At 47.2% G+C, this 21,250-nt stretch overlaps 8 protein-coding genes and 1 non-coding gene across 9 annotated transcripts; 4 read left to right on the top strand and 5 right to left on the bottom strand.

Moving 5' to 3' along the window:
* Nucleotides 1–36: 36 nt before the first annotated feature.
* On the top strand, nt 37–2,803 carry FOMMEDRAFT_114925 (alpha/beta-hydrolase; the record flags this gene model as incomplete). The annotated part of the gene is made up of 14 exons (XM_007271824.1): nt 37–427; nt 490–555; nt 618–735; nt 805–906; nt 972–1,233; nt 1,288–1,311; nt 1,365–1,383; nt 1,442–1,499; nt 1,564–2,116; nt 2,171–2,205; nt 2,259–2,312; nt 2,372–2,393; nt 2,443–2,503; nt 2,564–2,803. Exons 1-14 carry the CDS (start codon nt 122–124, stop codon nt 2,801–2,803), a joined length of 1,920 nt encoding a protein of 639 aa, XP_007271886.1. The 5' UTR covers nt 37–121.
* Nucleotides 2,804–3,235: 432 nt separating this feature from the next.
* Nucleotides 3,236–4,670, top strand: FOMMEDRAFT_149498 (uncharacterized protein; the record flags this gene model as incomplete). The annotated part of the gene is made up of 3 exons (XM_007271825.1): nt 3,236–3,254; nt 3,327–4,252; nt 4,316–4,670. 3 exons carry the CDS (start codon nt 3,236–3,238, stop codon nt 4,469–4,471), a joined length of 1,101 nt encoding a protein of 366 aa, XP_007271887.1. The 3' UTR covers nt 4,472–4,670.
* An 18-nt stretch (nt 4,671–4,688) lies between these two features.
* On the bottom strand, nt 4,689–5,718 carry FOMMEDRAFT_149499 (mannose-P-dolichol utilization defect 1 protein; the record flags this gene model as incomplete). Its single annotated transcript, XM_007271826.1, has 3 exons — nt 4,689–5,403; nt 5,467–5,599; nt 5,653–5,718. 3 exons carry the CDS (start codon nt 5,716–5,718, stop codon nt 4,721–4,723), a joined length of 882 nt encoding a protein of 293 aa, XP_007271888.1. The 3' UTR covers nt 4,689–4,720.
* Nucleotides 5,719–5,941: 223 nt separating this feature from the next.
* Nucleotides 5,942–6,015, bottom strand: FOMMEDRAFT_t78. Its single transcript has one exon. It is a non-coding gene; the product is annotated as a tRNA-Met (tRNA).
* Nucleotides 6,016–6,498: 483 nt separating this feature from the next.
* FOMMEDRAFT_97970 (uncharacterized protein) lies at nt 6,499–11,656 on the bottom strand (the record flags this gene model as incomplete). The annotated part of the gene is made up of 21 exons (XM_007271739.1): nt 6,499–6,847; nt 6,901–7,040; nt 7,093–7,625; nt 7,675–7,881; nt 7,935–8,053; nt 8,103–8,194; nt 8,252–8,281; nt 8,333–8,411; nt 8,464–8,491; nt 8,539–8,623; nt 8,680–8,769; nt 8,826–9,048; nt 9,099–9,286; nt 9,345–9,515; nt 9,565–9,651; nt 9,704–9,786; nt 9,839–9,853; nt 9,902–10,519; nt 10,598–11,024; nt 11,073–11,171; nt 11,231–11,656. The coding sequence occupies 21 exons, from the start codon at nt 11,654–11,656 to the stop codon at nt 6,499–6,501; spliced, it is 4,089 nt and encodes a 1,362-aa protein (XP_007271801.1).
* Nucleotides 11,657–12,558: 902 nt separating this feature from the next.
* FOMMEDRAFT_114932 (alpha/beta-hydrolase) lies at nt 12,559–14,259 on the top strand (the record flags this gene model as incomplete). The annotated part of the gene is made up of 6 exons (XM_007271827.1): nt 12,559–12,659; nt 12,730–12,803; nt 12,863–13,297; nt 13,355–13,480; nt 13,528–13,580; nt 13,634–14,259. 6 exons carry the CDS (start codon nt 12,559–12,561, stop codon nt 13,997–13,999), a joined length of 1,155 nt encoding a protein of 384 aa, XP_007271889.1. The 3' UTR covers nt 14,000–14,259.
* Nucleotides 14,260–14,905: 646 nt separating this feature from the next.
* FOMMEDRAFT_114936 (uncharacterized protein) lies at nt 14,906–18,355 on the top strand. Its single transcript, XM_007271828.1, has 15 exons — nt 14,906–15,314; nt 15,385–15,530; nt 15,583–15,717; nt 15,767–16,029; nt 16,085–16,282; nt 16,339–16,751; nt 16,804–16,991; nt 17,047–17,168; nt 17,229–17,459; nt 17,528–17,613; nt 17,665–17,780; nt 17,848–17,923; nt 17,995–18,077; nt 18,141–18,153; nt 18,216–18,355. The coding sequence occupies exons 1-9, from the start codon at nt 14,965–14,967 to the stop codon at nt 17,256–17,258; spliced, it is 1,845 nt and encodes a 614-aa protein (XP_007271890.1). The 5' UTR covers nt 14,906–14,964; the 3' UTR covers nt 17,259–17,459; nt 17,528–17,613; nt 17,665–17,780; nt 17,848–17,923; nt 17,995–18,077; nt 18,141–18,153; nt 18,216–18,355.
* Nucleotides 18,356–18,693: 338 nt separating this feature from the next.
* Nucleotides 18,694–19,545, bottom strand: FOMMEDRAFT_130060 (ribosomal protein L6). The gene is made up of 2 exons (XM_007271829.1): nt 18,941–19,545; nt 18,694–18,880 (listed from the first exon to the last, which is right to left on the bottom strand). Exons 1-2 carry the CDS (start codon nt 19,532–19,534, stop codon nt 18,827–18,829), a joined length of 648 nt encoding a protein of 215 aa, XP_007271891.1. The 5' UTR covers nt 19,535–19,545; the 3' UTR covers nt 18,694–18,826.
* A 339-nt stretch (nt 19,546–19,884) lies between these two features.
* On the bottom strand, nt 19,885–21,061 carry FOMMEDRAFT_162448 (uncharacterized protein; the record flags this gene model as incomplete). Its single annotated transcript, XM_007271830.1, has 4 exons — nt 19,885–20,016; nt 20,076–20,495; nt 20,555–20,740; nt 20,804–21,061. The coding sequence occupies 4 exons, from the start codon at nt 21,059–21,061 to the stop codon at nt 19,885–19,887; spliced, it is 996 nt and encodes a 331-aa protein (XP_007271892.1).
* Between the last annotated feature and the right edge of the window lie 189 nt (nt 21,062–21,250).

Genomic DNA, 21,250 nt, shown 5'->3' on the forward strand with positions numbered 1-21,250 from the left:
CCTTTCCAACTGCGGTCACAGAACCATCTGGGCGCTGTTCGCTTCATTCCCATGTATTAAAGCCGAAGCTAGGCTTCCCAGTCATTTCTTTTAATACTGTCATCATCTACAAAGTGTTGATATGCCCCATGCTGAAAGTCAAAATGAAAAGCGCGAGGCAGATGCTGCTGGTATAACGCGTGAACGGGAGTCTTGGTATGTTGGCTATGGACGCACGCCTATTCTTGGAGAGATGGAAGTCAACATGACGCGACGTGAACGTCGTCGGTCGAGACGTTTTCATCATTTTGCGCTCTTGACGGTCTTGCTTGTCTTCATTCATTATTGGCGGTCTAATACTTGGTTTCCGTTATCTGTTGGACCTAAAGGAGGTGATGAGAAGCCTGGAAATGTCGAAAATGCTCCTTATTGGTTTAACTGGACTGCAGTAAGTGATCACGGTCATTTTTCTTTTTTTCTTTGAACTGTGTTACTTAACTTGGCCTTTAGCAACGGCCATCGAAAGCACTCAATTGGACAGACTGTTATGAGCGATTCCAGTGTGCTAGACTGACGGTAAGTCAATATTATACCAGTTTCATGGGTATAGTGTCGAATTAATGCTTGTGTTTCCACAGGTGCCTATGTTGTATGATGAGCCATCTGGAGAAGAAGCGGCTGTCGCGTTGGTCATGTCTCCGTCGATTTATCCACCAGGGCACGAAAAGTACCGAGGTCCTATCCTGTTCAATCCTGGTTGGTATCATTGTATTGAAAATCAAGAGCATTCGAACCAAAGTTGATGACTGTGCCTTCTACGTTTAGGAGGACCAGGAGGGTCCGGAGTGGAGACTGTATTGTTACTTGAAGAGGCTTTCAGGACAATTTTGTCTGATGGGTTTGACCTCGTCGGCTTTGATCCAAGAGGTGCGCATATAGGCCGTTTTACAGCAGGCAACTTCGGATTTAATCGAACCTACGTTTTTATATAGGTGTTGGATTCACAACTCCTTCACTAACTGCTTTCGCGGATCGAGTCGAAGCTGGCAAGTTCTTCTCGCAATTCCCTCTCGACCTCAATGCGTCTATGTCTTCGCTTGGAGAAGCATATGCGCGAGGGAAAATTCTTAGCAACCTTGTAAAGGACCGCGCTCGATATGTTGCCGAGAGAGTGTCAACTCCACTTGTCGCTCGTGATATGCTGAGCATTGTAAAAGCGTTCGGACAGGACAAAATTCAATATTGGGGATTCTCGTAGGTATTTTTAGTTTGGATTTGCATGTTTGTTTGACTTCCAAGGTTGGTTAGTTATGGAACAGTCCTTGGTGCAACGTGAGTTCACTCTAGTGCCTCAACTTTGCCTCGTCCTAAAACTGTGCATCTAGGTTTGCAGCAATGTTCCCAGTAAGTCGAGCCTTATCAATCATATCGTCTTGAGTGACATCTGACCGAGCGACTCTAGGACAATGTTGGACGACTGATCATTGATGGCGTCGTAGACACGGAAGATTATTACAAAGGTTGGTGATATTAGTTTGAACCGAAATCAAAAGCACGAGTTCCAGTATCTTACGATTCGAACAGGTGCATGGGGGAACAATCTCCGAGACACAGACAAAGCACTTCAGGTATTTTACCAATCATGTGTTGCTGCTGGACCGTCAAAATGCCCTTTATACGAAAACAGCACGTCACTCGTCCAGGCACGAGTTGAGCGTGTGCTGAACAAGCTAAAATCGGCCCCAATACCCGTCTATGGCTCCCTGTTTGACGCCCCTATAGAATTTAGTGTTATCGATTACGGAGTGGTGAGGAATGTCATACTCGTCATTCTGTACAACTTGCATGCGCTCGGCCGATTCCTTGCGGAAACACTTAGCGATCTTGAAGACGGACATGCAGATTTACTTCATTTTATTTCGGTGAGGCGTGTGTTCGATCAGCTCATGAAGTGCGATTGCCCTGCGCCTGGAGAGGCACCTGCTCCGTTCAGTGGGTTCTATGAGACGACGTATTCGATTGCATGCGGTGATGCGGTGGATCGTGATGATGACCTTGAAAGTGTACGTCAAGCATTCGATGAGATGGCTAAGATGTCAAGCTTTGCACCGTCCTGGCCTCATGGAGTTGCCTGCGCGTGAGTTCAATTCTTTGTGCTTTCCGATATTGACTTAATATGTTATCTATACAGTGTTTGGGAGTTGCGATCAAAGGAGCGGTTCAATGGTTTATATAGTCGATTTCACCTGAGTCGACTGCGTGTTAACTTCTGATTATAGGGTCATTTGAGCAAACTACGAGCCATCCCTTGCTTCTGATCGGAAATACAGCAGGTGAATAAAATTTTGATTGCAGAAGGATAGCTTGCTCACCTAGTTATTTCAATCAATAGACCCCGTGACCCCTGTTTGGAAGTAAGTCGTGAATTTCAGGTGTAGCGCATAATACCTATATGCTCGATAGTGCCCATAAGGTCTCAAAATGGTTCAAGGACTCAGTAGTCCTGACGCAGGACTCTCCAGGAGTGAGTACTTGACCAATGGATCCTGCTTTCCGTTGTCACCTTGCTGATGAGTGACTGCAGCACTGCTCGATCGCAGCAGCGTCGCTTTGCACGATCAAAGCTGTCCAGGACTATTTCATCGATGGAACTCTCCCTGAAGAAGGTAAAGTCTGCGACGTGCAGAGCAGTATATTCGGAGAGAAGGAGTTCAGTTTGGATACTTTGGGTGTGGAGGACAGGAAATTGATGGAAGCGGCACAGAAGCTTCAGGAGAATTACTTCGTTCCGGTAATTGGCGGTGGCGGAGTTCTGGGTGTATGAGACCATACTAGTTGTACTGATTGATTAGGCCATGCCTCAATGAATAAACGAAGCTCCACTCACTGAAAGCGACATCCTTCTAGTTTATCTAGCAGGGGCAGGTAACTAGAGTCGATTTCCTAAAGCGTCACACGCAGCGACCACTGGTAGCTCCACAGATTATCAGAAAGGCTGTATCATTTCTGTGTCCAACGGGAAGATAATGCATTTACTGGATTGTCTAAGTCGTAGAGTGCGTCAAATATGCACTTGTGTTGTGCTTCTTACTGGTGAGGCTTTATGTACGCAACAATTGATAAATACGGACCAACAACGTCTTGCTGAACTTCCATTGCGACGCATTCAGACGCAGCATGCACAACATTTCCTCCATGCCACAAAGGCTTAACAAGGCACAGAAAAGAATCTTGGGATTAAATAACATCAATCGACATGGAAAATCAAGGTGAAGGTATGTCTAGTGGTTTTGCTTTTTGTAACATCACGGTTTGACCTGTACTGATTGTAATGTTCAACTAAGCAGCTGTACTTGTTCGGACCCTTAACTCCCTCCTCACGAGCCTAGAAATCTCTCTCGTATTACAAACCATACAAGACCTTACACCACCTCTCATCCTCATGATCTTCGAGTCAATGCTCCGAACTCGTCTGCCGATCTCAAAGGAAACACGCAAGTCAGCAACATACCCTGCTCGAGTGGAAGCAATGAAGATATTCATTGGTGTACTGGCCGATGACGTTCTTGGGATCGATGTTGGCCTGGGCGAATTGGATCCGAGGCGATTAGCGGAAGGGAGACGCGAGGAGGTGTTGCGTGTTGCAGAGGTTTTGTGTTGGCTTGGGAAGCGGATGAGTTATATTTCACAGGATGGGTTGGCTGTTGGGAACGTCGCAAGATCTAGGGATACTTTTAACATTGCAGGTGGAAGTGGGAATGGTGGGAATGTTGATGGACCGACATCGCCGTCTTTGTTGTCCGCTGTGTCGACGAACCATGACGATTCGTTGTTAGTGCATTCGACACGCAGCTTCGACGAGTCGCACACGACGATTAGTACACATGACGTTCTGGAGGATGACTCTCAAGATTTGCAGGCCAACGAATCTGTCAACTTTATTTCTCAGCATTTTCTGCGTCCATCACGAAGGGAAAGGGAGGATTCCCTTCTTCATGCCGAACATACGCATTTACACCAAGTGGACGACTCTTCGTTAGCTCAACTATGTCCAATTAGGAGACCATCAAGACGGTACGACTCTGATTCAGAGGGGAGCAGCGACAGTCGCACGGACAATGATTCATTTTGCGATTGTCCGAATGATGTCTTGGGGAGCTCAAATATCACGCCACCCATACGTACAACAGGACATTTGGAGACGATTGACTTTGAAGACGAGTTAAGGCTTTATGAGTTGCGAAGACGTATGAACCCGAAGCCCCGGATTTCTGTGAGTTTTCTTTGCATAATATGCAAATAACACTTTTACCGAGCAACAATGTTTTGTTATTAGAATTCGAGTCCGTCTACTCCGAGAACTCCAGCTGGAAGTTCATCAGGCAGGATCATCACCCGACATACCTCTCCAACTCAATACACCCTTGCCCTCTTGGATGAACGAGCCCGACTTTGGTCCGAACTTTCACGGTTTAAACATGATCGGACCTAAAGGGTATTTTTTTTCTTGGTCTGGAACCCTGTCTTGCCCTGGTCCTGGTGGATCCACCTCATTGACCTACCTGGAGGTTACTCACTTCTCTCTGGCATGCGCAATGTATATGTATCTTATTTGTGGGTTTGTATACTTTCCTTGTAGTTTAACTTGCCGTAAGTGTAGAATGGACTATAATTAGATGTGTAAAGTTGCGGAATCTAATAGTAACTAAGTATTACATGCGAACGTGGATTAACACATAGTTTAATCGACCTTGCGAGACCAACGGCGTCCGGTAGGGGATGCGAAGCGTTGTTGACCCGCTGGTGACGCAGGCTGTATAACAATATCGACTCTATCTTTCTCCATCGGAGGGCCTCTACCAATGTCTACACCCTTACTCTCCGCATCCCGACCCCAGTACATCCACATTTGTGCCCCAAGAACGCAATTAAGTGCGAGTGCGGTGGCGAATGCGAGGAAGAGGAGTGGGTCGCCGACTTCTGTGGCTGTTGTGAAAAGACGAGCGAGACAACCTGCGATTTGCGAGATGACTGCGAAGGCGGAGAGTTGGCCTGTTGAGCGTGCGCGGTGATTCGTCATGATTTGTGGCAGCTTAGAAAGAACACTGAGTGGAGTCGTCGCAAGCTGGAGAAGCGCTAGGGTCGTTGGTGGGAGCGTGTACAACGCGAATCCACCCGCGAGGACAGCAAGCAATGTCACCATCGCAGAGGACACGTTGGTCTTGACGCGGTGCATGGTTGAGGTAGGGTAGTACGCCATGAGGACTGTGATGAGCGCGTTTTGAAGAGTGAGGAAGAAGTTCTCCCCATAGGTTGAGAATGGGAAGTCGTTCCTGTAGGAATAGACTAGTGTGATTGCGTAGGAGAGTGTCTCGAGGACGTAAGCAGTGAAGGAGAGTCCACGCGCTGAGCGTGCCCTCAGGACTATAAACGAAACAAAAAATCAGCTCACAGTGAGTCTGATTCTTCACGCCGTTGTACACTTACTGATGAGGACCTGAGGAACTTTCATTATGGAGCCCCCGACAACGATCCCTATTCCAAGGCCCTTGGACAACGCGTACTTGAGGCAGTCAATGTCACCGACATTAAGTTCCTCGACGAGCGAGCGGTAACATTTCTATGGAGTACTCGAATTTAATATAAGTTTCTTCGGTTTACGGGAACACATACCTCGCCAACAATAGCCACTGCGGGGTCACGGATGAACCAAGGGAAGTTCTGAGTGATGGAGGTCATGGTAGAGCAGCTTGTGAGGAATCAAGCAGCACGGACGCGACGTGTCCTTCAACTGATTTTGAAGCGCCGATCATCCAATTTCGAATCCGATTATTATTTTTTCAGCTGAAAGATGCAAAGTAGACAAATGTTCTTCTAGGCTCCATATTCAGGGAAGTGCTGCGACTGCATTGCAAAGGGAAAACACATAAAGGTAAAAAAAGAGTTGTTAATATGACTGCCATAGCGGCGCCTGGTTTCGATCCAGGGACCTCAAGGTTATGAGCCTTGCGCGCTTGGCCGCTGCGCCACGCCGCTTGCATTCAATTGTTCCCAATAGATAAATATATACACAAAACATAAAGTAAATAGTAATTACATCCACTTATCAGTGGATCACCTCATAGCCTGAGGTTTGCATAACACAACAAACGTTAACTAGGCAGGTGGAAAGGTGTAGAAGACCTTGCGTGGCGTAGAATGTGAACGGAAAATGCTGAAGACGATAAATAAATAGATACAAGCGGTGGTGTTGGCGACGCTAATGATTCGTCAACCACAAAGGACGGAGTAATACATGATATTGAACAACTAAACGAAGCGTAAATACAGAAGTACTAATTAATGCTCTGCATCTTAATCGCGTGCACAAGATGGACCGAGTCACTAAGTACAGGACCTTCTATGAGGTATTTCATGGTATGACCAGACGAGACGACGATTACCAAAGGAAATAATAAATACACAAATGACTTAAGCCCATAAGAGAAAAAGAATGAAACAGAACTGTTCGTAACTGCTTCACTGACCAGATCTCGCCCGTTCGAACCACCCGCCATCTTCCCAATTCACTCCCGGCTTATAAATTGTAGTTTCTCTCTGATCAGGGTGTAGAATACCGCTCAGGATTTTTCGTAGGCGTTTGAATTCAATCGGCTTGAGGATCCAGCCGTCTATCCCGTAACCGAGCATCTCCTCACGCTGACTTTCAGGCAAAGACGCAGAAACAGCGAATATCGGGATACGACCTCCGTTGAGATCTTTTGACTTGCGAGCCTGAATCTTTCCAGGGGACACTGGGGACGATGCCGAGGCAAGTGGAAGCTCCCGAATGGCCTTGGCAGCTTCAAATCCATTTAGAATAGGCATTCTTTTACAACTTCAGTTAGAAGACGAAGTTGAACACGTTGAAAAAGAACGCACTGAATATCCATTAGGATGCAGTCGAATTCGCCATCGGACTTGACGGCTTCTACACCCTCCAATCCATCGCGTGTGCCGACAACAGTATGACCGTCAAGGGTAAGACGCTTGGTCAGTATCGTCCGGTTGATATGGTCGTCCTATTCAACCAGTGTTACCTTTTATTCCCCATTATTAAAACAATCAGCCTACCTCCACGACGAGAACCCTTAACTTATCATTCGGAACTGCCTGAGAAGGAGATACCTGTGCGGGGCTACGAGTACCAGATGGAGGCGAAAGACGAAGCGGCACAGGAGTCGGCGCCATCGTCTTGATCTGAGATGTTTCAACTGATTTGTCGACATCGAATTCGTCGACCTTCAAACTCTTAATTGGGAAGCGCGAGTCCGCAACGTTGAACGTGCCCTCTTTCGCCGGCAAACGGGGATTGTATTGCCGCTTTCTTTCCCTCGTCTGTCTGACGGCCCGTGGCCTCTTCATGTGGTCGGATTGGAGAGCCTCCACGATACCGTCAATTTCACTCGAGTCACTACTCTTCCGGCTACGTAACGATTGGATAGATGAACTGGAATGAGCTGGAGACATGGCACCCTGATTGTCCGCTGGAGGCAATTCGAAGGGAATCAAGAAGGAAAATCGTGAGCCTTCATTCGGTTTCGAGTCCACGCGAAGTTGACCGCCAAGCTGCTCGACAATTCTTGCAACCACGGCAAGACCTAGTCCTAACGAACGAGGATAAATATAAAGTTGATAGTTGCATGGGGAACATACCGAGACTATGCATATCGGACGACCGTGAAATGGATGTTTCAACTTGCTCGAACACTTGGAAAATGTTCTCCAGTCTCGCACTCTCAATGCCACAACCTGTGTCACCAACAACAATTTCTACCGCGACCTCTTTTGAATTCCGTAAGCCACGAGGTTCTTCGAATTTATGGCAGGATACTGTAACTTTCCCCTCCGTCGTAAATTTGACTTACAGCCTCCGAGTGAGATTTGATACAAGGTGAACTAGGGCATCCACATACCAGCATTCGCGGTCAGATTGGCCACGACTGTGCGAATCTTCTTTGCATCACCAACGACGACCTTAGGACAACTTGATATATCCAAGTCAAATTGGACGTTGCGCCGAGTAGCCTCGTTTCTACTCATCGAATTAGTACCAACGAAGCAAGGGAGCGGTATTTACGGACCTGTATAGTTGAACGGCATCTGCAATTGTTTCATGAAGATTGAATGGCTCATTGAAATAGGTCTCGTTCCCGCTCTCAAGCCTCGTCAAGTCCTATAATAAATCACTATAAGCTCCTGAGGCAAAGCCTTCCCAAAGTCTTATCCTTACGAGCAAATCGTTGATGGTGAATAGCAGGCTCTGGAAGAACTATTAGCAAAACAGAAAAAGATATGTATGTGTGAGTTTTACCTTGGACGCAGAATGCGACCTGCTAAGGTTTTCGCGAGTCTCTGTATCCAGTGGTCCGTTGAGAGCCATCTCAAGGTAACTTTGTAACATGAAATGTCAGTAAATATAGCTGGATCAACTAAGCAACACACTTTATGATATGGTTCAAAGGCGTCCGCACTTCCAAAGACGTTAATAACGAAAAATGGAAACCCAAGGATACACACCTTCGTGACTAGCATTGGACAACAGTATGTTCGTTAGCTGCGTCGTCTGTAGAGCGGATTCTTTTTGTCTCCACACTTCTATGAACTAAATGAAGGTTACTAAGTGATGAGAAGTACACTCGGGGAGATTGACACCCTCACCTTCCCATATACAAGTGCGAGGACGCCGGCAGTTTCCATTTGCTCTTCTGTCCATGCTCGGCATCTACCTGCAACAGTTTCAGACCATGTCTATTTGAAGGTCATCGTCAATAATATGATCGTCGTCCATGCTATGAACGACTCACTTTGAAAGACTTCCGCGGTTCCATGACTGATTCCACATTGTAGTCTTTATATGGCTTCCCTGCCCAGTGCACGTCCCGCAGCTGACCTTTGCGGAGGAAAGCGATGAAATCTTTGCCTCCTCGAGATAAAGGCACGTAAAGTAGGCCCGCAATAACTTCCAGCCCACTGGGTAGCTGCAGATCAGGGAAATCTTTTACAACTGATTGCGAGACTTGTAGCAGCCTAGACGAAAATTTAATCTCGGGCTGCGCGAATCCACGTAAGTAACGTACGTAAACTGCTTTAATCGCAGGTATTCGGCGACAAGCAGGATCTCCTGACCATGTTGATTCGGACCCAGGATCTTCGCGCCGTCACCGATAACGAGCACACCGAAATCGGCATCAAACAGACTAAGAAGATCCTCGGCATTTGAGACTATATACCCGGTCGGGTGCGAATCGGTAGGCAAGGTACTAATCTGAGGTTACGGTTGCGTCAGTAAACACTAGATAAAACAAGACAAGAAACCCGCGCACCAGTTTACGGGTGAGAAGGCGTTGCGCATAGCTCAATCGTTCAATGTTGCGAGATATCGAATCGCTAAGAAGTCTCAACATTTGGCGAACGGGGAAGGAAACTCGCATTCCTTGCACACCATATGAGTGACATGAGATGAGCCCCCATAAAGCACCGAAAGTTACAATCGACTACGATCAATGAGTAGCAAACTCCTGATAAATAGGTTGTAAAGCTTACGATTGACATAGAGGATCGAACTCCCATGTTAGCAATATATTTGATGTGAATTGGGCTCATAGCCCGAAGGAATGAATGTGTCATGTCCTTCAAGGCAAGTCAGGCGCGAAGAAAGAAGGGGAAAAATATCAGAACGAACCAAAGGCGTCTCCAGGTCCTCTTGACCCCGAACAACGAGACGGGCGGTAGCCTGAGACCGGTTGTATAATAATCGCACCTTATCTAGAAACGACAGTCTCAGACAAGAACACGAAAATAACGCGATTCTACTCACTAATTTTGTACAGCTCTCGAGCCTGGATGAACCGTCAGCTGAAGCATAAGAGATCAAATATACGACATGCCTGAGCTGGAACATCCGAAGCCGGGAAGTGCAGTCCTTTATAAAGTTCATGTGTCTGCCTCCAATCAACGAGTTCTGCAACCACTTGACCATTATACTGCTCGTCAAACTGGTAGACCAACACGCGATGGAACTGAGTCAAATCTTTAATCACACCAACGACGACCTTGAGGAATGACTCAAGATCCGGTGCTGAACTCAGTTGATCATTCACTTGCGCTAAAACGGCGAAGATATCCATAGTACCAACGCCAGTCTGTGCACCTCGCCTCGCCCTTGCTCGCTGCTTCCGCGTCTGAGCCGTTTCAAAGGCTCCTAAACCAGATCTTTCAGTGCCTGGGTTACTGAACGTACGATTTATCCGCCTCATACGTTCAAGGGCTTTCAGAGGCTTCGCATGGCTTGTCGTACTCTCAAAAACGTCCTCAGGCCTCGGGAACCATTGCTCCTCACCCTCGAGACCCCCTTGTTCTGCTGCTAGAAACAGCTCGGCGGGATTGAGCATTGTGGTGTGCACGTCAGATGTGCTCGGTTCTGTGCTACTGGAAAGCGGCGCCGTATTCTTGACAGTCGGTCCTGGAGAAGCGTACATCTCGGTAGTGGAGCCCGAATCTCTGCTGAACGTCGTCGCCGTAGTTGAACCGGAGCTCGTTCTAGAGCTGTTACTACTAGGCTGGGAGTCTGGTGAACCCGACGGGATAACATCGCTCTGGAATGGCGGGTATAGTGGGTTGTATAAATCTCGCTCCAATTCGAATTCGAGAATGATGATTGATCGCTCAAATGGCCCTGGGGCCTTACCATCCATGTTTGCATTCGCCTGTACACGCAACGGAGGACGATGCGCGGCACACCAGCAAGTCCAAAATCGTCTATCACCTTCCCTTTCTATCTCTTCGTCTTCATCCGAGGGAGCACTACCAGGCTCACCCCAGCCACTTAGCAAGAACACTTGGGGATTATCGTTTGTTCCTTGTTCGCCTTCAGAGAATTCAGAATCATTGAGGAACTGCACATTATCCCAAAGTAGATCCGCTTGAGAATCCGGCAGAGTTTGGGTAAAACATTCAAGATTGAAAAGGTATCGGGGAGAAAGACCAAGTATCTCCGTCGCATTCTGATGACAAATTAAGTATTTATGCAAAAGCTGTATCCTGTTTCATACCTCTGACACCTGTCGTACTATCAAATTACCAGTATTGTCATCTTCTTGGACAGCAATCAAAACGCCAAAGCCTTGGACAGCCCCTGGTGCGTGGATCGGCTTTTATAAAAGCAAAATTGTCAAGTACAGGGATTCCAAAGTGCGGATCGGCCACGTACCTCATCCTCGCATTTTGTCAGGACACCTTCTCGTCCTGTTATAACATGGAAGCCGTCCTCGTCTACCACGTGTTCAAACCTAAATGTCACTAACTCGCTTGAAGAACTCATATTCATCGAGGACGGCGTCGCGCCAACAGCATCGCCCGCAGAATCTGTACCAGAAAGACCTCCTGATTGAGTACCTTCACCTGCAGAATCTTTCCCTCTGTCGGACCTTCCCCAAGGGTCGGAGCCGGAGCCGGAGAAAGGGCTCTGGATATTGTCCCTCGCCTTTCTACTCGATACCAGAGAGCCGCCTGACAGTGAGGATCCACCACTTTCAGATGCACTGTGAGAGGACACAGGTGGAAGATGCACTATTCCTGACTGACTAAAATCAATCGGCTTCGAATGAGAAGGTTCATCTCCTGCTTGAGCCTGCATTGGTTTAGGCATACGAAGGGAGGGAGTCGTGTAAACAGTTGCTAGTACATCAGCACCAGCCGACGAGATGGGTTCTGGATGACGCGGATCATACTCATCCTCGTCTCGATCGCCAGGAAGGATCATAATACGCTGCTCATTCTCTTCAGCATTGTCCTCTGGCAAGGTGATTGTAACATCAGTGTTTTCAGGTACTGAGTCGTTCTTCGTTCCTTCGGTTCCTAAAACTGCAGTTTCTTCATTTTGCGGCGTAGGGTCCTGGCTAGACGCAGAGTCGTGTTTTGGAATGGGGTTGACAGGCTCGGAAACGCTCGCTTCGCCACGCAAAGGGATGAACGGGCTATCTTCTGTATCCTTGAACAAGGAAATTGCATCGTCTGACTTAGAAGGCACCATTGAACTTCGTGCTTGGTTATCTTTAAGGTCCCTCTCTCGCTTCAGCTGGGCAGCAGCTTGGGACATGCTTAAATAAGTGGGCGCGGCGCCGACTGTACCGACAATCCCAGTGCCCAGAGACTGATCGTGCTTAGCTGGCTGGATGCCAGAGAGAAGCGAGCGAACAGGATAAACGTAACTCGTTGCAGAAGATGAAGAGGATGATGCGGGGTTCGCGCCAGAGGATGCCGGTTCCTTGATCGAAGCCGGGGTGGGAGTTGCTTCGGAAGAGGTGAACCCGGGCCTCTCGGCGTCGCCTTTGCGCTGCTCGTCGCCGACAGACATCGTGTCCGCGAGCGTCGAATGGAAGACGGCGGGGGGCACGCAGAAAACGGGCGTATACACTAAGCCCCGAACCTTTTTCCGAAATGAATGCGCGTCACGAGTTCGTGACGCAATTTGTTTGGATTGGTGGAAGATCAAGATGACTATGACCTGCCTTATCGGGGGTTGCCCTGTGTTTTGCAATGGACGCCTTCTTGGTGCGAGGTCAGCAGCTGCTCCTCATTCTCTGCGCGCTCTATCTCGTGTTTCTGTCCCTTCTCACTATCCCGTACTTCCAAAGACAGTCAGTACATGCAACGAAGCTCTGATATTAGTTGCTGATCGGGATCGTTTCACTGCATTGCCATACTTAGTGCGATTTACCTTCATGCGCTCCGCTTGCCGCTATTCGTGGACTTCAACAATCCAGTAAAACATGGCCTTCCCGGTGGGCACAAATGATGCATTTTCGTTTGAGCCTTTCTAACAACTGGTGGGGGCCATCAGCTAGCAGGTCCCTCAACATACAACTAGAAACTCGTGACAATGTCCGACTCGGAGCTTGGCTTGTTCTTCCTCCGTTGAACCAGAAACAGACAGCTTTTGATGGTCCTCCAAGCGTGACCGAGATATCCGAAAGTATTTCAACGCGACCGACGATACTGTTGTTCCATGGAAACGCTGCGAGTCGTGCTATGTCGTTCCGTGTTCAGCACTGTTCGACATACGCATCTCGTTTCGGTGCCAATGTCCTTGCTATAGACTACCGCGGCTTTGGAGATTCCGAGGGAACACCCAGCGAGGACGGACTTATCTCTGATGCGCGCGCCGCATGGGACTGGGCCGTTCATCATGGCGCCACACCGGAAAATATGCTTTTGGTCGGGCTGAGTCTCGGAACTGGTGTATCTGCTGGACTTGGAGCAGAACTGGCCAAGGAAGGTATGTATTCAAGTGACTGCTCTGAGTTCCGACGTATAATCCGCTCCAACTTTTCAGGTATTCATCCAAGAGGGATTATATTACTTGCACCGTTCACATCTATCAAATCGCTATTATACGATTACCACCTGTTCGGGTTGATACCCATTTTACAGCCTCTTAACTTTTACCCTCCCCTACAAGGTAAAGTGGACGAAATGTAGCTTTACATGATCTCAATGTCTTGTCAGATTTTTTCGCAAAATACCTAATTACGCACTTCAACTCTAGTCAGACTCTTCCAGTATGTCTGTCCTTCCGAAATACTGCCATTATTACCGACGTTCGACTTTGTAGACGATAAAGTCTCGCATACTTCTCGTGCATTCCAAAGACGATGTCGAGATCCCGCACTCACATTCGCAATCTCTCTTCGATGGCATTGTAGATCAATTTCTTCCAATCCTGCCTGCTCTACCCGAATCAACTAGTGAATTGCAAGGATTTGACTGGGCTGGGTTCGAAGCGGCAAAGAAAGAGCGGCAGACTAGCAGGGATGCACTCGTAAGGAAGCAAGAAATTCCTGGTTTTGCAACTGTTCATCGGCTGCATCGACCGGGCGAGTTTGGCGAGGTGTTGTTTGTGGAGGCGGAATATGGAGGACATGACCGCGTTGGACTCCAAGAGAGCTTGATTGATCTGATTAGCTACGAGCTCTTCTGATATGGAGTTGTCTTTGGTGGACAAGTGCTGTAGTCGTGGCAAAAGGCAATATGCAAGGTAGGAAGACTTTGCGAGCTCGATACCGATTCATTATCGTTCGTTGTACAGGGCTTGGGAATTTGTTTGCTTTGTCTCGTGCAAGAAACAGACATAGGTGCACAGCTTGGTTTCCTTCTTAACACTACATTTACTACTTAGAAGTATGTTCAGGATTTGACCTTATACCATTCGTTGCCAATGTTGCAAGCCTGCTCCTCTCTATATAATTATAAGTTCTTCGAATGTGATCTAGCTGAATAATATGCACTGTGGTCGTTGGTACTTTGTAAACAAATCTTGTCTCTCTCACATTTTCTGACACTGTACTACTTGTCTCCATTCTCTCTACTCTAGGACTCAAGCCATTAGGGCCCAATGACCTTGCAGTCCTATTTCTGCATTTAAAACACAAATGTGTGTTCAGGATGGATATGAAAGGACAAGAGTATCTGGTAGAATCTCCCAAAACAGTGTTCTACACTTTTTGGCATGACTTAGATCAAAAGCTAGCATGTAATAGAAAGATCGTTTTAACTTAAACTTGCATTTACTAAGCCAAATTCCTCTTTGGTGGACTGGACATTATCCGAAATGAATCAGATTCCAATGGCAAATTGAGCTTGATTGATCTAAGCAGCACCGAGCTCTTCTCTAATTCAGAGGTAGCTTTTGGGGTACCAACGTGCTGAATAGTCGTGGTAAAAGTGCAATATGTAGTGAATTATAGTGGAGTGGCTCTTGCCAAAAGAGTCTTTGTTGGCTTCTTGGGGTGGTGAACTGGGTGATCCGCACCGTGGTAATCGGAGCAAATGCTTTGTAAACAAACGTGTTTTATCTCTCGCCACTTTGTTCCACTGTAGTGTAATTCTCGTCTCGTACTCCCCACTAGACTCTAGAGCTCGACCTGCTCTGATGGCCTTGCAATAATGTCTGCTTCTCAAGTGAAACACGACGGCGAATCCAAAACGGATATGGACGGACAAGAGAGAATTGCCTTCCGTGACAAGGAGGTCGAAAACGAGCAGTCTGATCAGAACGATGACCAGACAGCACGTACGACGCTTCGCGATGCCGACCCTTCGTCAACGGCCGTGTCAGCAAGGCAAGGTACAAAACGGCGGCGCAGTTTTATTGTGTGGTCAAAACTACCATCCGTCCGTCCGTTCTACGGTATTGCGCAGGACATTCGGTCCCGCGCTCCATACTACGTCAGTGATTGGACCGAAGCGTGGAACTATAGAGTTGTTCCGGCGACTTTATTGATATTTTTCGCAAAGTGGGTATTTATGACTCTTATTTTCTCGGATGAGATGGGCTGGTGCTGATAAGATAACCGTGCGCGTTAGCGTGTTGCCTGGTATCGCGTTCTCGCTAGACTTGATAGAGACCACGAATCAATATGGAGTTGCGGAAGTACTGCTATCTTCCTTCATGGCTGCCTTCATATTTTCCATCTTTGGCGCCCAGCCGCTTTGTATTGCGGGCGTCACAGGTTGGTCAAAAGTAGCAAGAATCCGCTTGTTTGTTGAACGTTGAATTTGCAGGACCCATCACTGTCCTGAACAAGACCATTTTTGATATTATTAAAAATCAGGACGATGCCCCAGACTACCTACAGTTTGTAGGCTGGGTGTATCTTTGGGGAGCTATACTGCATTGGATAACCGCAGCTCTGAACTGTAGGTTATTCCATCTGCAACTAAGAATTCAGAATTAAAGAGTTTCAAGGGTGCAATTTCCTCAAATATGTCACCCGGTTCTCATGCGATACATTCGGGTTCTTTGTATCCTGGGTGTACCTTCAGTACGGCGTGCAGGTCGTGACTCGCCAGTTCAGTCACTCGTCAATCGACGGAGCTTTCGTGCAAATAATCCTCGCGCTCGTTATGCTCGTGGCATGTTTCCTATTCCAGTCGCTCGCACGCACAACCTATTTCCATAGACACGTCCGTCGCTTCTTTGATGATTATGGCATGCCAATCTCGCTCGTCGTGAGTTCTTATCGCGTGCTTTTCGTATCGACTGTATTCAAGAGCTGTCTTCCAGGCTACGACGGGTTTAGCTTATTGGGGCCGTTTCAATACTGCTAACCCCGAAACGTTGCCTATTTCTGGCGCATTCCAGCCTGCCGGCGGACGCGACTGGCTCGTTCGCTTTTGGGAGTTGCCGGGTAAATGGGTCGGAATTGCCTTCCCGTTTGGCTTCGTTCTATGGGTCCTGTTCTTCTTTGATCACAACGTCTCCGTAAGCTTTTACCATTCAAACTATTTTGAGTTCTAGTAATGATTGCATAAATCTAGTCGCTCATTGCACAAGGTTCCGAGTTTCCCTTGCGTAAACCACCTGGCTTCCACTACGACTTCTTCCTTCTCGGGATCACGACATTCATTGCCGGCCTTCTCGGTGTCCCAGCACCGAACGGACTCATTCCGCAGGCTCCCATACATACTACCTCTTTGCTTATAATGGGAAGAAACCGAAAAGACGACATTGAAGATCCATCCAGCAGTGCAGGTCCAAGCAAGAGCGAGAAACGCGCAGATGGACCGTACCCTGAACCCGATCCCAGTCCTGCTTATCATGAGGTGCCTATTGGAGTTGTTGAACAACGCGTTTCGAATCTCAGCCAAGGATCTATGTGTCTTATCCTTCTTACTGGCCCGTTCTTGCATATCCTGCATCTTATCCCTCGAGGTGTACTTGCTGGGCTTTTGTACGTTATTTTTATTCTGAAAATCCTATGCCGTCTAATTTTGGACTTATAGCTGGTTCATGGGAGCGGATGCTCTGCAAGGAAACGGAGTTACGACGAAGATGCTTTACCTCATTCGGGACAAACACCTTACGCCTCTGGATGAACCGCTTCGCAAAGTCCGGCCATCCCGTATCATTCTTTTCACGTTGATACAATTAATTGGATTCGGAGCAACGTTTGCTATCGTGCAGACCATAGGTGAGTAACACAAATTCAACTTTGTAAGGTTGATATTAATAATCTGTTTTTTAAGCATCAATTGGATTTCCCATTATAATTCTTCTGCTCATTCCTCTCCGAACATCTATTGTTCCTCGGTTGCCTTTCACAGAGGAAGAACTTGCTATTCTTGATGGACCGACCGCATCGCCATTCGTGAGTTGTCACCATTGCATGGAATGCACCTTTTCTCATGTTTATTTCTAACTTTCATAGACGATGGAATCTGTTGGTGGTTCTCTATGACTTGACGAACTCCAATGACAAATATGACGAACCCGATTTTCTCAGTGGAGAGGAGGAAAAAGATGTTTTTGTTTTGGATGATAAATAGGATTGCATTTTTTGGAATTGGAATATTGGTATGTGTAAATTGATATGGAATGGAACACAGACTAGCAGCCAGTGTTGTCGACTCTTGAGTTTAGAAGTAAAGCAACGATTAACCTAGTGAAATCAATGGTGTGTCAGTTAAAAATTAGATAAGATAGAAGTAATTTGTTAGAATCACGCACCCGTATAAGCCCAACACCTCTGCGAAGATGAGGATGAGGACCATTGAGACGAAGACTTTTGATTCGTGCACGTATGCTCGTACACACTATTAGATAATATAAGCCGGTGTAGGACACGAGCGGGAAAGGAGACGTACTGAATCGCCAACGATACCAATGGCGTACCCCGCCGCAAGTCCTGTTAATCCGCAAGCTAGTCCAGCGGAAAGGTGTAGGAAACCGCTGTACAATGAGTAGTCCTCTGTGGGGCTCACTACGCCACAGAATGATTTGTTCGTTAGGCGAGCCAGGCTCTTTCGTCAACAAGTTTCTAGACTTACGACCGCCAGCGATGAGGACGGAGACCACTAGTCCGTAGACTGCGATGATACCAGACATGACGACCGGGATAAGTGACTTTACATTTAATTAGTTTCGTTAAACATGTTTGTTGTAAAAAGTGAAGAAGGGAGAGTGTGTGTACGAACCTTCATGATCAACTCTGGTTTGAAGGTGCCCAGACCGGCGATGCCTATGCCTGCTTTTGCAGTTCCGTACGCGGCCCCGACAGCTATGCGTAGCTTCGTTTAAATACCAAATAGATGGATAGCTTTGAAAGGCTAAGAAAACGTACTGCTGAATATCATCTACGGCACACAACGTCAGTCAGTCCAGTTACTTCTCTCGAGTCTATTGCAAGAACACGTACTGAAAGGGACACGCCCGCGAAGCCGAAGAACGGCGCGTATGGTGGACAGACAGACATAATGGGAATAAGAGGTAAAGCCGAAACAAAGGGAGAGAAGAACTATGTAGTGCAACCCCCTAGGTGTCGAGGTTGGAGGAAGACGAGTTGAGTGTGCCGCGTCGGTTCTCTGTGGCGAGTAGCGTATTACGTACACATCAATCGTACTCAAAGAAGTATTGAAGTAAGAATTAAGTTCGTACACATAAATTCGATTTTGTTTGCTCATGCTCCTGTAAAGTATTATACAGTATTACCTGCATTTGAAAATGAGGGATACTATGTGCAGAAACATGGAACTGTTGATTTGATACAATCCGTGCTAAGAAAACACTGCTGGTCATATTCGAATCCTCTAAATAAGTACTAGCAGGAACTTGGAACCTGGCAGTAGAGCAGAAAAGGCCATCTGAATCATTGGACAGCTAGCACTCTTTATGAAGGAAATTTGAGTTGCACAATTGGTTTGAAGCTTGCCACGTAATTAGCATTTCCATGGCTTCGCAAATGTTTGTCCATGGGAGTATGATTTAACATAATAAAGAATATAGCAGTGCGTATTGCGAGAGGATCTATCATTTCTTCTTGACCTGCTTTATTCTAATCGTCTCGTCACCCACGAAAATGCCCTGCACGACACGAGGTCAATACCCACTGAAGGCAACACGCAAAATAAGAATGTCACATACCTTTCCCTTGTATGGTTCCGGAGGCCTCCACGACCTCACCTTCGCCGCAAACAACCCAAGCAAATGTTTATCCGTACAGCTCAACACGATTTTCGTCGGTAACCGTACCTCAGCCTTTATATACGCAGGAATCGGTACAAACACGGAATGCGAATACCCAACCTTCATATTAAGCCTCTTCCCACTATTTCCTTCCGTCGTTCCACGCGGGTCGTCCTCTAACGCAGCACGGTATCCTACGCCAACAAGGTAAACAGGTACCGTAAAACCCTCCGTCATACCGATTATTGCGTTGTTGATGAGCGAACGCGTCGTCCCCCACATTTGTCTTTGCTCCTTCACTGCTGAGTTTTCAACGCCGACTGAGAGGACTTCGGGTTGTGGGAAGGAGAGTTGAACGTATGGTTTGAGAGGGACTGAGGTGGTGCCGAGGGGTCCTTTCACGGTTATTTCGGAAGGTGAGGGAGTGAGGACTACTGCTTGTGGAATGGGGATGGGTGCGCGTCCGACGTTTGAGATGTGACCTCGGAGACATGATGAGGTGCTGAAGAAGCGATGAACTTGTGCTGTTGATTGTCGTATTCGATTTAGCATGGTTGCGAAAGTCGAGCCCGACTGACGTCGAGAGACGCGGTCAAGGAAGTTAATGGTGAAAACACGGAAAAGTCAATGATCGCGCCTGTTTTTGGAAAGTCGATCTTAACGGACAAAAACAAGACCAAATATATCTTTTGACAACAACGGAATAGTAGTATAAGTAGATCAATATGTTACTCTGTTGAGGGGTACATTAGTGTATCTAGAGTTTACTGTACTTTCATTGAGCTAGGTGGGTTTGTTTCTAAGCCATGAACCACAATTATGATTTGTCGACACATGCGATTCGATCACTTCTACATATCTAAGCTGAGAGGAAAACGGTCCATGCGATAGTCGGATTGCCCTTAGAACTCGCTTTTGTAATAACTCCTCCAGATTTGCCAAGGCAGCCTTATACTATCGCGCAACTGCAGCTTTGGGTTGAAAGCATCAAAGTTAGCCTTTTCCAAACGTCGCAAGTAATTCTGTACTGGGACCTTGAGACGCACGTAATGTCAGAACGAACAAAGGGATATTCAAAATAAAACAAACTTACGGCATTCAAAAAGACAGACATGGCCTCTCTGGGTACCTCATGAAGCCCATTACTCCCCTTGAACATATCGCGTGCAGTGATGAGATGGTCGTTTGCAACGATAGCAAACTCATACACGGCATCTTGTAAACCGGATGCAGCTGGACCACGACGGAAGACTTCTTCTTGGTTGACGTGATGCTTCGCCGTTATACTTGCAGGGATAACCATGACTCCTTTGGAAGCATGATATGGAAGGGCTCGTAAGAGGGTTGAGACGGTTTGTGATACACCTATATGCGAGGCTGCATGCGAGTATGTGTCTGAAGATGACAAGCCGAGGATTGATAGAAGGATATAGTTCAGGGTTGAGGTTGTCGACTCGGCGTGAGCTAGAAGGGTATCCATATTGAGGTGCGATGGTGAGTTAAGCTCAATGTCCTTCAAGAAACATTAGCAACAAATATATATATATAAACCAGACCTGTTCAAGGACGTACCCGAGCTTCGATAATTCGCCTTAAATGATATGGTGCGATATGTGCGCCTTTCGACGCATTGTGCAGCGCTACTGCAATTGGGTGAGGAGAAGCACCAGGTTGCTGTATAGCATCTTTCCAGAACTGCATCCTCATCTGTCCGATGAGTGGGTTTGACACTGAGTCTTGGATCATGGCAAGCTCTAGCTTAGATAATAATATTTCATGAGTGAAAAGTATTATAAAGTTAGAATGATGCGGGAAACGCACGTAGAACGCTCGTACGGCAAAACAAGCAGGTTGTAAGGCTTTGGGGAAGAACTGCGAGGTTAGGTATGAGTCCCTGTCATGTTTTCGGACGAATTCGCGGCAATAGGCTTCAGGATCTTGTGGTCCTGCCGTAGACGAAGCGACGGAGTTCGTCGCATATTTTCGGCGCGACGATGTGTGAGCATTGACATAGCGTGTTGCTCCTATTCTGCGGCATTGGTGAGAGCGCAGGAATTGTGTGAGGTTGGTACGCGACATGAACGTCGGAGCCAAAGACGCGGAGCGCGTTTTTTACGCGCAAACTACGACATCAGTCTCGTGCCGCCATTTCACCTTCACTTCATAACCAGCAGACACATGCATCCAAGTGCGACGCGGCGATGAGAAGGTCTGGTCTACAGAAAGACGTTGTTGCTCTCTATCGTCGGCAAGCGTTTGTTCTCACAT

This window comes from Fomitiporia mediterranea (assembly GCF_000271605.1).
Source record: "Fomitiporia mediterranea MF3/22 unplaced genomic scaffold FOMMEscaffold_18, whole genome shotgun sequence".
Lineage (NCBI taxonomy): Eukaryota > Fungi > Basidiomycota > Agaricomycetes > Hymenochaetales > Hymenochaetaceae > Fomitiporia > Fomitiporia mediterranea.

What these genes read in the sequence shown, in the direction of transcription:
- FOMMEDRAFT_114936 (XM_007271828.1), top strand. Translation starts at nt 14,965, where the DNA reads ATGTCTGCTTCTCAAGTGAAACACGACGGCGAATCCAAAACGGATATG. An exon ending in GCATGCCAATCTCGCTCGTC is followed by an intron (nt 16,030 to 16,084) that starts GTGAGTTCTTAT and finishes GCTGTCTTCCAG; the next exon opens with GCTACGACGGGTTTAGCTTA. An exon ending in GACCGACCGCATCGCCATTC is followed by an intron (nt 17,169 to 17,228) that starts GTGAGTTGTCAC and finishes TAACTTTCATAG; the next exon opens with ACGATGGAATCTGTTGGTGG.
- FOMMEDRAFT_130060 (XM_007271829.1), bottom strand. Translation starts at nt 19,534, where the DNA reads ATGCTAAATCGAATACGACAATCAACAGCACAAGTTCATCGCTTCTTC. An exon ending in CGGAACCATACAAGGGAAAG is followed by an intron (nt 18,881 to 18,940) that starts GTATGTGACATT and finishes CGTGTCGTGCAG; the next exon opens with GGCATTTTCGTGGGTGACGA.